At 33.0% G+C, this 13674-nt stretch overlaps 1 protein-coding gene across 1 annotated transcript; it reads right to left on the reverse strand.

Moving 5' to 3' along the window:
* Nucleotides 1–1759: 1759 nt before the first annotated feature.
* On the reverse strand, nucleotides 1760–12253 carry LOC105320266 (uncharacterized). The gene is made up of 5 exons (XM_034477604.2): nucleotides 11844–12253; nucleotides 6232–6328; nucleotides 5149–5319; nucleotides 3649–4332; nucleotides 1760–2116 (listed from the first exon to the last, which is right to left on the reverse strand). The coding sequence occupies exons 1-5, from the start codon at nucleotides 12168–12170 to the stop codon at nucleotides 1890–1892; spliced, it is 1506 nt and encodes a 501-aa protein (XP_034333495.2). The 5' UTR covers nucleotides 12171–12253; the 3' UTR covers nucleotides 1760–1889.
* Nucleotides 12254–13674: the final 1421 nt, after the last annotated feature.

Raw genomic sequence — 13674 nt, forward strand, 5'->3', positions numbered from 1 at the left:
AGAAAGCAGAAGGGCACAAAACTAATACAGTATAACGAATGTTTCTATAATATTCTTTTTTTTAGAAGCGATGACTGTTTATTAATTTAAATGGTATTTTGAGCCATGCGCCGTAAGACTATTAATACAATATATTAATCTGTATGATTTTTTTAAAGTTTGGTCCTAATAATTTTAAATAAACAAATAATTAATAGAGTAATAGTAGCTTAAAAATTGATTGTCTTTATTCAGTCATGGAGTGTATAATTTTTCGATCATTTCATTGCCGGTGTACCAACAACATCCATATAATATTTCCAATCGTTTGCTTATAAGTTTATACGTTTATCATATGTCATTATTTATCATTACACAAATAAAGCAATTTTTTCTATCTTGTGAATATATGAAATGTGTCACGGTATGACATTCAGTCTTTCTAACTGTTTTTAATTATTGTGTAAATTAATTTTTTTCCGGACTTTTTGTTAATTGTTACAAAATCTTTCCCTCTATTTCAGCAACTGTTGTAAAAACGTTTCTAATTTCACGCAGCCTTAATCCCACCTGAGGCACAATCAGTGATGGACAGCTTATCTTTTAATTGACTTCTGTTTTTGTTTATTGACACTTCATCTTACATCTTAATAATCATTTTATGTAAAATGTCATGATTTACTCGATCAATAGCTGTTTGATAACTAAGCTTACATCTGTACTTATTATATCAATCCTTTATTGTGTTGTTCAGTTGTTCATTATATATCATTCTGAATTGTAAATTATGGTCAGTTGGAATCAGACCTTCGGTGCTGATGCAAGTAAAAGTATATTTCATGTCAATTCTAGATAAAAGTCTGAAAACCAAAACGCGTGTTGGCTTGTTGGAGGTTTCATGAGGCTGGGTCCAACAACAAGAGAATAAGCTCACGGTTGGTCCAGTGTTAGTCCTGTACGGGAGAGAATGTGCCCCGTAATAAAAATGTTTTTATCTTTAATTTAAATGTCTATACAGTCACAAAATATTTTTTTTTATTTATCGGATAGTTTTATATTTCAATTTTGTCACAGATTATAGAGTCTGTCTACTATTAATTGGTTCCCTCGAACTGAAAAGTCACACTTTCATTGGTTAAAACAAGGCGCGTGACTGTTGAATATATTTACGTCCGACTGGTAGGATGTATTATTCGGCAATATGGCCGACGCTTCGCCTACTGATCTCGATACTTTATATTAATGAATATACAAAGTATTTAGCGTATACCTTCTTTTAAATAAGAGTTACTGTCCTTTTAACCTACGTCACTTTGTTGTGTCTAAAGCCTCAAGATTTGCTCAAACCTCTGCGAAGGAAAAAGAGAAAACGTTCAAAATTAAATACAAACAAAACATTAAAGGTTAATAAGTAGTGCAGCAAAGATATTCAAAGACTGTTTGAAAAGTGAGAAAGATAATTGTTAAAAGCTCGACTGTAAAAAAAAAGCCGACGAAGTGTAGGACACCTTTTATATGGACTTGCGTAGATAATAGCTTTTTGTGAGTCAATATCTTACTTGAAAGCCCTCATGAAAACAAAGCACTTATTAGTTTTGTTACTGACTTCCTACGAAAATAAATACATCGGGTTGATCAATCTCAGAACCAACGACTCGGCTTGACTTCTTCCGGCCCGCCTATGAAATCTACCAACCCGATAGTTTTTCCTTAATCAGTCAGTAGCAAACCTACATGTACAAGTAATAAAATCAAATACACTGATGACATTTTATTGCCTATAATCACATCACAGAATAAATTGATCAAGGAGAATTTTGATTTTCTACTATACACCGAATATATTTTTTTATTGTCTGCACACTTATGTCCCAGAAAATATATTTAAACCTTGTCTTTCATTTGATTTTTTAAACACTAATGTCACAAAGGAATTTCTCCGAAGCATCGCACTTGTCCTGAATAACCAGTGATGCGTAAGTCCAAACAAGGCAATCGCCTGAGACGTTGGTAATGCCATAGTTCGACAAAAATGTCGGATCCACGGCGGTGCCATCTACCCATTGCCAGCCGATCCCATATACATACTGAGCGCCGATGTGGTATTCCGTGTTATTAAGCAAAGATGCATTATAATCTGAAAGGCAGAATGGTAAATTTATGATGGATTGTATGCTTGTATAAATGGCAGCTTTGTACATTATATATTAAAGCATTTTTTTTAACTTTATCTTAAATGAAATTAAAATTATTGCCTATTATCATAGTACATTTTAAAGCTGACAAAAATAGGTCTATTGGTTGCCACTTAACTTTTGATTGGTTAACTTTTGCTACATGTACCAGGACATTGGCGTCGAAACCGGGGGGGGGGGGGGGGGGGGGGGGGGGTTTAGCGCACCTCCCCCCCCCCCCTCCAAATAGGAAGGTAGTCCTAGCCATTAGGCACATAGCATCAGGGAGTGGCGCGGGCCCCCATCCCCCAACTTTTTCTTGCATTACATTAAAAAGATTTAAATATCAATAGTGATATTTAAGAAATGAACTCAATGTCTACCCAAGTTATACTCGTATAACCTGGGTTGGGGCAATTTACGCTTTATAATCCGCGAAGCGGATTATAAAAAAGCGTAAATTGCTCCAACCCAGGTTATACGAGTATAACTTGGGTAGATATTGAGTTCATTCCTTATAATTTAATTTTCTGGAATTTGCTGTACAAATTGAGTCCGTTTTACTTTTAAAAATGATATAAATCTGTTCAAAATTCAAACGTAACGTCAAGTGAATTAGTACGTTGGTGCATTGTGACGTGTCTTGTGACGTGCAAACCAGGTTATACAAATTTAACTAAATTTTTCTATCCAATCAAATGCCGCGTTACAACCATAATTAAATTATTGAAAATTGGAGTCATAAGTAACCCCCCCCCCCCCGGAAATTTCATGATTTGAGGATTTATTTTTTTTTTGGAATTTTTATTTCGGGAACGATTTCCTATGTTTAGTCTTGCCCACCCTTCCACCTCCACATTCAATTTGCTTCCGACGCCACTGCAAGATATATACTTATACCTGGATCTGCTTTTATTGATTTTTCATTGAATATGCATTATCAGTGAAGTGCTTGTTATATTTTCTTCGAAAACGCGTTTTGAAACAAATCTTTTCGTCAAATGTAGCGTATTTGGGTGAATGAATTATCAGAATGCTGTGAGACATGAATAATGTTTATGGTTTTACATGTATAAGGTTTAAGTGTAGCAGTGACTGTATCAAAATAATCGAAAACAAATATGGCGTTAGTCGGAGATAAGGAAAATAAAACGCATTTATGCTCTGAGGCTTTTCATGATGCAAAAAAGCTTTGTATTCTTCAATGAATGCTTATGAACATCGATCTATGTTTAATAATTGATATGAAAAATTTAATATCCAAGTTAGGGGTATATTCTATCACAATGTCAATTACCCTTAAAACAAGTTTCTATTGAACCGCAGAAGCAAGAAGAATGTATCTTGAAGCAACAAGAATGCATCTCGGTACATATATAAAATAAATGTTATTGGTTTAGCTGAAAATAAGATTCTAATGAATATAGCCTTACGAGGTAAGCGATTATATTATACTGTTTTAAATCATTTGAAGGAAGAATTTTACTAGATTTACCATCAAGAACGCTGCTCAACTTAGCAGCAGTATCCAGGATGGCCAAACGTGCACCATATCCTGTGCACATGGTTTTTGCATCCGGCCATTTTTCGGTGTCCTCATAATTCTTGTAGCACAAGGAGACAGCAGGTTTCCATATATATGGACTAGGGCATGGCGATGACGTTGGTGCAAGGGTTGTCGTTGGTACCGCTGTTGTTGTTGGCATTGTTGTTGACGTTATTGTTGGACTTATTGTTGTTGTAGTTGTTGTTGTTAGAATTGTTGTTGAAATCGGTGTTGTTGTTAGAATCGTTGTTGATAAAATTGGTGTTGTTAATGTTGTGGTTGGAGTCGTAGTTGTTGATGGGATTATAGTTGTTGCTACCGTTGATGTTGTCGAAATCATTGTTGTTGAAATCAGTGTAGTTGTTGTTGGAATCACAGAAGTTGTTGTTATTGGTCCCTGTGTAACACCCGCCTTTTCACAGATAAAAGGTTGCGTTAAACTACAAGAATATTGATTGAGCAAGTCGACATCGTTCCATACCAGACAGACTCCAGATGAGCCAGTCACAGGATATGACGTCAGGAACCAAGGGTCGATAGCAAGGCCATCCACCCACCTCCAGTCCGAAGTGATGTTGTTATATGATGCTCCGATAAAGTATTGAACACTGAATAAAGATCCTGCATTATAATCTAAAAAAAAAATTGATATCTTTTTACCGAGTTCTTTAAAGGACCCGTTTTTGTGCTACATTTTGATTGCTACATTGTAGTTATTTTATTTATGATGTATAGTCATGTGTTTAGTTTTGCTGATTTTTTTAGTCAAGGAGCCTTTACATTAGAAAGGAATTCTAAATTGCTTCAACTACAAATATGATTTCAATTTTTAATTACAGGTACACTTTCAATTTTTAGCAACATGTTTACTCTCGAATCATTTGGCTAGAAAAAAAAATTCCAGTTTCATCGATGCTGCTAGTTTAACTGAATCAGTGTGGTATGTATAAAAGGCAGGTTAAGTTGTTGTTTTTTGTTTTGTTTCTTTTTTGTTTTGTTTTTTTGGTTTTTTTTGTGGCAGGAGTAATAAACATGTTTTTTTCTTTTGATTAAGGTTAACAGTCATCTGTCTATTCATTTATTTTTTATAAAGAGGTTTTTTTTTTCTTAACATCAATGCAGTCTAAAATTGGCCAAGACTATTGGACCACTAAATAGTACGATATCAGACGAAGATTTAATGCAATATAATTTATGTCAAAGCAACGCATGGAGGAACTTGAAAAAAGAAATAAATTATAAAAAGAAATGAGTTTCTCTTAAGTTTGTATCCTGACGAACTACATGTTAAATGTATATTTGACAATTTACGCTTTTGGATAAACAGCTTTGCATAAACTGCCTTATCTTATGCAAAAATATATTAATATATTCAGTAATTTTTATTAAGCAAACATTAGAATCATATTCACTCTAAAAAAAAGTTCTGAAATGTAAACAAATGCGAACCACTTAAGAGAACGTCGAGTTTGGCAGGCGTGTCTAGGATGGCTAGCCTCGCTCCTAGAGCCTCGCAGTGTGTCTTGCAGTCCTGCCACAGCATCGGGGCCTCGATGACGTTATAGCATAGGCTGACTGTGGGATTCCAGGTGAAATCTGAAGGACACTCTACAGCTGGGGCTGCAGAGAGAGGGAGAGAGTGAGAGAAAGGATTTCAAATCTAAAATAAGCATGCCTTTAAGGTGTTTAATTTTTAGCAGATTAACGAATGGAAAGATGTGAACAAAGAAGATATCTACGAGAGTACGTGGGTAGCATGAATAATATATGTTTAACTGTGTGACATCAATTGGTTATTTACGTCAAAGGAATCCAGATAAGATGCAAAGAATATAAATTAAAATGACTAATTGCAGAACTAACATAAATTTTCGAATCTTTTTATCAATATTATCACGATTTCTATTGAATTTAAAAACCTGGGATTGAATAAAAAGAAATGAAATAACATGAACAAACCTCTGAGGACATGACTTTAAATGGCGGAAAGTATTAACCGCCAATATTGACCGCCATTATAAAAAAGTTAAAAGACAAATGTCTTATATTTATGTTTAAATTGTTTTAGGAAAATGTGCAATAACATTGGCATATAAATTTTAAAACAAAACAAATTCGGACATTTCATTGTCTCTCGTTAAATATTTCGCAAATATCAAAAACTAAATGCTGTGTGTTCTTATGTATCATTATATGTATTTTATGAGTATATAATTTTATGTATAATTTCATGTAAGTGGCAGACAAGCATAATAAAAAATCTTATTTTAAAATGTGTCCAAAATTAATTCCATAAAACGGAACACAGTATATATAATGACAATACAAACAGAGAAAAACAGTTTTTTAGTAATTCATTAATACACATATGTTGATGCTATAAACTGGTCGATTTGGGTTTTTTCTTGTTGGAGATAGGAATTTAAATTGATCCGTCGACTAAATCGATTGTGTAGAAAGACACGTTTTAAATCGTCAACTATCTCTAACTGCTACAAAAACCTGTATGTATTTTTAATTAAAAGTACGTACGTGTGATTGGATCAGATACACAAGTTGGAGCCCCACTGGATAACACCGTACATCTTAAAGAGCATGATGCGGACGGACAGGCAGCAGGAATGAGTTCCTAGAAAATACAAAATGCCCCAAGACCTTGAGAATACCTTAGCCGATAGGTGAACCTGCTTCAGAAATTTTTTTATGCATTTTAACTTTTATTTTGGAGTCCACCCCCCCCCCCCCCCCCTCCCAGAAAAAAACAAAAAAAACGAGACTCCTCTGCTGTTACCCCGTTTTATTTTATGTATTTAATGTATAAAAACATCAATCCTAAGAAGGGAAACATTGATAAAGACATGAATTTAGTTTCCTTTTATCCTAGAAATGCTTTAAACAAAAAAAAAATAATAAGAAGTAAAAAATCTAAAATTGTTAACGGATGGTCCACGACGACAGACAAGGACTAATTAGAATAGTTCATTAGACTGACTCAGGCGACCTTACATCATTTTCTGAGTAAAAACAAGAGAAAAGTGTGACAGTGTTTTCAGTGTGACAGAAAACCGGGTTTTCTTTGGTGTGAATAGAATCTCTCATCAATTTGTCATTTTATCTTCTGAATTTGTTCTTGCATTTATGCCACTGACAGCATCTTATTATTAAACATTTTTAAAGTGTTTTTTATCCTTTGTTAAACTTGATAGTGGATCTGATACATGTATACCGTAAAAAATCTGTTATCAACTCCTCTACTGAACAGTATTTAGCACTACATATATTATATGTAAATACATTACGTTGATACATGTATCATCAAATGAAGTCGCATTCTAAACTTTTGACCAGCTTTTCGAACCATCAGTCTATAATATTCGAAGCGAAATTATAAAAATTGTTGACAATGCGTTTCTTGATTGTTTTAAAGAAATTAGCTGGGTAACTACAAATACTTGATATTAAGCCCCTTTCACAATTGGCGCACGACCACTTTACACCACTTTGCAATCGAAATTTTTGAGTTTCGCACGAGCTCTCGCATACGTTGCACGAGCCCTCGCTTATGTTGCACGAGCTCTCGCATTCGTTGCATACGTTTTACTGGTCGCATCAAGTCTCCTCTGAATAGTGGACATGCACACTATTCAGACGAGACCGAACGCGATCCAAATTATGGCAGTGCAACGCATGAACATTAGTATGAACGTTTTACAACGTTTTGTGTACTCGTAAGAGTGTTACACGATTTATAAAGATCGTATAATAAATCGCTGGTGTTTATTCGTCTGTTTTGCGACCGTGAGACTGTTGCTCAACGTGTCTCATGTAACCTTGCAACGTTTTACTATCATTGCACGAATTATCAGCCTCATTATGCCATGCTTTGCTACTAGTATATATATTCCGTTGCATATAGTCTCTGTTTAAGAAAAAAATTTACAATATACATTTGTTGCATGATGGTGAGGGAAATACATGTATGAAGATTTATTTTCTCAAGAAACATCATATTTTCCGAGGGCTTTGCCCGAAAAAAATTGGGTTTTCTTCTGGGGAATAAATCTTCATATTCCCTGAACATTAATGTAATAAATGTTTTATTATACCAAGCAACATATGATTACACAAAATACGTTGATTTCTAATAATGTTTGACTTTTCAACAGTCGCAACATTAACGTCGTGATTGTTTGATTTTTCATGTAACTGTTTGACTTTTCTTTCATAAATCATAGATAGTTAAGTTGGTTCTGAGATATAAAGAGAATCATAATGATTCAATAGTTTTGATTTAATCATATTTGTCTACATCGCATGCTCATATCGGGTTTTTCATTCTTATGACATCGCCCTGTCACGTGACTTTCTAGACCAATCAGATATAATAGAATAATCATATTGAATAAATGCTGCCTCAAATCTGTAATTTTTCTCGCTTTCAACTATATCTACTGAATATGGGCGGTGTATATACCCCCTCTGACTCGCACGATCATTCGTACCATGGAACGCATATTCGCACGTTCAATCCCATTGGCGCACGTTCAATCGTCCGATCACCTAGTAGTCTCTCGCGCCTTCCTATCTTATTATCTTTCAACACTTGCTTTCATTGTACGACAGTCGTATACAGACGCAAGATATATCACAAGATTCAATGCGTTTATATCGAACAACGCTCGCTTAGATTGTGCAAAATTCGTAGGAATACTTTTTTCACATGCGATTATTGTGGCAACAATTAACGATTCATATCTATTTTTTTCGGTCGCACGAATATTTGGTCGCTTCTGCTCGTGCGCCAATTGTGAAATGGGCTTTAGGTATCAAACATGTTACACTAGGGGTTTCTTCGCTATCTGTAGTTCTGTTTACATTGCTTTCAAAAAAATCTTGGAAGAATTGCCGTGCTTATGTTTTTTTTTTAATTTTTTTTTTAAATAAGGCATCAATATGTTCATGCTGCGTATATTTACAATTAAATATATGAATAATGCATACGAGCGCTGAATAGGTGGAATTGTATACTTTTTACAAATATTTGATTTTATTTTAGTTCCAAAGTTTACTTTGTTATTTCAAAATAATAGGATATATATTGTTTCAGAAAATACTTAAAAGTAAAGATAATACTTATCCGGACAATACCCTTTATAAGAGAGCCTACATACTGATCGCAAATAAACCCTGGGTTTACTTAGGGGTTTTATTCACAGTAAACCCAAATAAAACCAAGAACTTTATACCCTGATCAGAGGTAGACCCCTGAGGCAGACGCTACATGTGTATTTGGAATATACAAGGGATAGGAATAACAGGCAACAATATATTAAAAACAAAAAAAGTTCTTCACATTTCAGTGTTTTAAGAGAATCTCCAAAGCAAATCGCGAGTAAAATCACCAGGTTAAGATTTACTCTGGTGTTAGGTTTGGTCTGATCGGTACTGTAAGTCTACCTTTAATGTAACTTGTCATCACTTGTGTAGTTTACAAAAAGGTAATTCAATTCACCGACTTTTAAAGCATACAAGAAAAGAGAGCGATTTGAAAATCACTGAAATATGTAATACAAATATTTTAATTGTATAGAATTTGTGTTTCAAATCATTTTTTTTAATTTTCGTGCTGCGTGATACTTATAAAGTCCTGTTAATTATTTTTTTTTAAATAGATTAATCCAATTAAGTGTGAAGTCTAAAGAAACAGGTAAAAATAAACAAAAGCTCTTAAATGCTAAGGAGACTGAATTGTGAACATACTACATATCAGTTAGGCCTTTTAGGTGGTATGGGACACTTCCATGTTGTGATGTATGTAATATTTATCGAAACAAACTATAAAATCAAGTATAATTTTTAAGTTTTCCTTTCCCAAATTGCCATCTAACAGCGTAGCGAAGTAGGTTAGAGGCTTCACAACGGATCTGTAACTCATGAGTACGAATACCGCTGGAGGCTTTTAAAAGCTCAATTGACTTTGAATGGATTAAGAATGTTAAAAGCAAAAACTTTTTTTCCATGTTGGGTATCAACATTGCAAGATTATTAATAAAACTGTCGGTATTTAATACGGCTCTTCATATACAGTGATTAAATACCGATGGACTGATCGACATTGCATCAATAAATAGGTTTGAACATCAATTTAGCATCCGACCTATTGATTTCCTTAACCATTTTCTAACATTAACTTTTCTAATTCAAATATATTTGCGTCTAATATTATATAATTACTATTTACAAGGCAACATGACCACCTAGATTTCACTAAACAACTATTTATTCTATGAACATTGTTAAATGGCCTACATGTATATTGTATCGCTCAGAAGGACTACACTAAAACCTTGATTGTCTCAAAGATATGTTCTTAATTTTTGTAAATAACTAATTGAAGTCAATGAATGATAACAAAAATACTATTGAAGATAAAATTAAAGATAAGCATATCCCAAAGAAAGTCTAAATATAAAGATATTTAAACTTTGCAAAGTTTCGTAAGAATGAAAAGTGTAATCTCGCTGCAGAAGGTCAACATTAACATTATAAAACCAAAACTTTAAATTTTATTTAAATTACATTAAATTCTGTTTGTATTTTAGGACAATTGTTAATAATGCAAGGAAAATCATAATTTTTCTTTCAAAGCTGATCTTATGGGTTAATTGTTATAACATAATTCTGGTGGTAACGCGCTTTCTCATTGGCTGAATGTTGATTTATCGAATAATAAGGTCTGCTACATCATAGTAAGACTAACATCGAATTTAAAACATATCAATCCACCTGCCGTTACGTTTGACATTTGTACAAATTGATGTCATTTTAAGGGTCATATGACTGTTTATATCTATAATTTCTAGCAAAAAAATAAATAATAAGTAATAAATTCAATCGTTATTAGTTTTATACGATATTAAATGGTTGGTAAAAGTTGTACAGTTTATAACGCGTAAACTGTTTCAAACCATTTTACTGTGAAATCATTAAAATTCGTGGTGGCTCAATTTTCGTGGTACATATATTCGTGGGTAGCCCTCACCCACAAATTTACATCCTCAGTGAAAACAATTTTAGAAAGAATTCGTTTTCCTACTGAAAATGAAAATCTTCGCATCCACAAAATAACATCCCCATGAATATTCCACGAAAATTGGCCCCATGAATTTAAATGATTCCACAGTATATTGTATAAAACAAATAAATATTGAATTCATTACTCAAATAAAATTATTTTCTTTAATCATCAGAGATCAACATATTTTCATTATTACTGCTCGTTTGTGATTTTAAAATCATATCAGTATTATAATAAAAACATCATTTTATTTCAATAACAATGTCTTCTCGCGTACCGGTATGGCATTGTCCATTAACTCCATGTGGCTGTTATTGGCTAACGCGGCATCTAACTATCTTTTATAAGAATTTTATAAATGCACTGTGTAATTTTAACAGTTTAAAAACTGATTATATTTCAAATATAAATTTACTTGTACGTACATTAATAAGTTAAGATGGACTGTATGAATAAACCACCTTAACATTTCTAATTAGCTCCAAAACAATTGTAACTTAAATTTCTCCGCGTTTTCTTAGCATCAAGAGTAACCTTTAAACTGCTTTTAGAATCATTACTGTAAAAGTGGTTATGTACGCATTTTCTATTGTCAAACAATACGCGGATGCTTAATTTTCTATACTAAATGTTTTATTTTTTACCGTACGTATTTTAGGCGAATTTTAGCGTACCGCGTAACTAATGTAAATTTTCACGTAAATTATCCGCGTAAGGATAACAGTTGAAATTCACACCCCTCGAAAACCGTTGTCAACCTCCGCTTCGCGTCGGTTGACAATGGTTTTCTCGGGGTGTCAATTTTAACTGTTACCCTCCCAAACAGGCACTATTTATATAATGTATAATAAAATATATCTGTTGCAGATGGAGATTGTGCTATCAGTTCAAAATACTATTTTATTTACGTTCATTTCTTCACCCATTAGATAACTAGAAGTTCATAAGCTTTCTAAGCGAATATAACTGAAGTATATTTTACTTTTTCAATAAAGCTAAGAAACAACGATTTTTAAAAATATGAAAATTTTAATTTTAAAATTTCTATTCTGGTGATAAGACGTACCTGAGGTTGGTCAATTTTCTCCATGTAATCACACAAAACATCCGGGACTAGAACCACCCCCGGTCCCACTGTGGAGGGGTTCAGCTGACATCGTAGGTGGCTCCTCCAATAATTGACCGATAGGCAATCCCCCCGCCGCATACATTCTCGAATACACTGTTTCTTTCCCGTAGCAGTTAATATTTGTCCGGGAACATCTAATTTATGTCCTACCTGGGTTATGTTTACCATAACTCCATTGCAATTGTGCAATTTAACCATTAGAAAGATAAATTTGATAAACAGAAATATCCATCTGTATCTCTGAGAGACCATAAGGGTCTCCATATTAGCTTCGGACGAGTTAAAGACTTTAAGCGTCTGTTTTTAAGTCTATGTACTTAATACTTTTGTTTAAATTCATAACGCTGCTGGAACAAAGTTTGAACTCATTTCGAAGCGAAAGGTCATAGATGTTCATAGGATATAAAGTTTTTACAAATGTTATTTAAATAAGAAACGACAATTAATAACAAAAATATTATCAATACTTTAAATAAATGAAGCACTATTAAGGAGGTATCCTATCGAATTAAACAAAACACTTATTTACTGAAGGACAAAGTTTTTCCTTTTATTTTCTTTGTATCTGTATTTCTATTTGCAAAAATATTTAATAGTTGACCACTATAATGGCACCGTGTTCTATTTAACTTAGATCAAAGACGCCGTGTTTCTTTGAGTTTATATAATTATAAATAACTAATGACTTTGATCTAAGAGTAAAACCAATATTGATCGGCGTTCATTGCTGGATAATATGAAGGTTAAGATCTATTGATTTGAATTAAGGTCTTTGCTTTAATATAAAATGGTGTATTGCATTTCCATTTGGACTTCTTATTCGAGATTTCTGAGTAGAGACTGATTAGCATTTTGTTAATAACCAGATAACGATTTTCTTTTTGAAGTATAAACTCTTTGTTAAAAATTCTATTGTTGGTATAATAAAGTACTTTTTAATACAAAACAACGCAGATAGGCATTAAATAAATGTTTATCATTAATTCTGTTTCATCATCATAGCAATATAAAAAAAGCCGAGTCAAATATTACAGATTGTTCATTTCGTTTAACAAGCCTTACGATTCTATTGTGAGAATAAAATGCCATCCGACAACGTCATGTTTGAAAAAAAAAAAAGGTCAAAATCTTTGGATCATGAAATTTCTTTGAAAGTCTTTTTTCATGTTAAATATCAGAAAGCGTGGCACGTGGCAACGCACTTTGAAAAAAAAAATAACTTGTGCTGTATTAGAATTATATTACAGTATGAATATATTTGTTAACACTAATAAATATGACCTACCGTCGTTAAAACCGGGAAGGGACAATCGACGATACACCCCGTTTGCATAATGTAAATTGATTTTTAAAAGGAATAAACTCCCTTTCCCCTCAATTTAACGCCCTGAACATAAGATATTCAGCAATCTTGAGTAAAAAGAACTGTAGAGACAAGATTTCCCGTAAATAAGTGATTAAAAAAAAAAAACGTCATGTCAAACTCGTTTTTTCTGTTCTCTTCTCTTCTCAACTTCAAACCACGTAAATTATTTCATAAGAAATGAAAAGAGAGTAGATTGTACAGCCATAATAGCACTGACAAATAAAGTTATAAACTTTTATTGCATTGATATTCAGAAAAAAAACCAACCTAGTCCTATATAAAAATGTCAAAAAACAGAAAGAACTATTTGCTGCTAAGTAAGATAAAATCTTTAATTTGTAAAATAAATAAATTGATTGAAAAAGTGTTTATAAGGTTAACAAAAACTTTAACTTCCCATTT

This window comes from Magallana gigas, chromosome 9 (genome assembly GCF_963853765.1).
Source record: "Magallana gigas chromosome 9, xbMagGiga1.1, whole genome shotgun sequence".
NCBI classification, from domain to species: domain Eukaryota; kingdom Metazoa; phylum Mollusca; class Bivalvia; order Ostreida; family Ostreidae; genus Magallana; species Magallana gigas.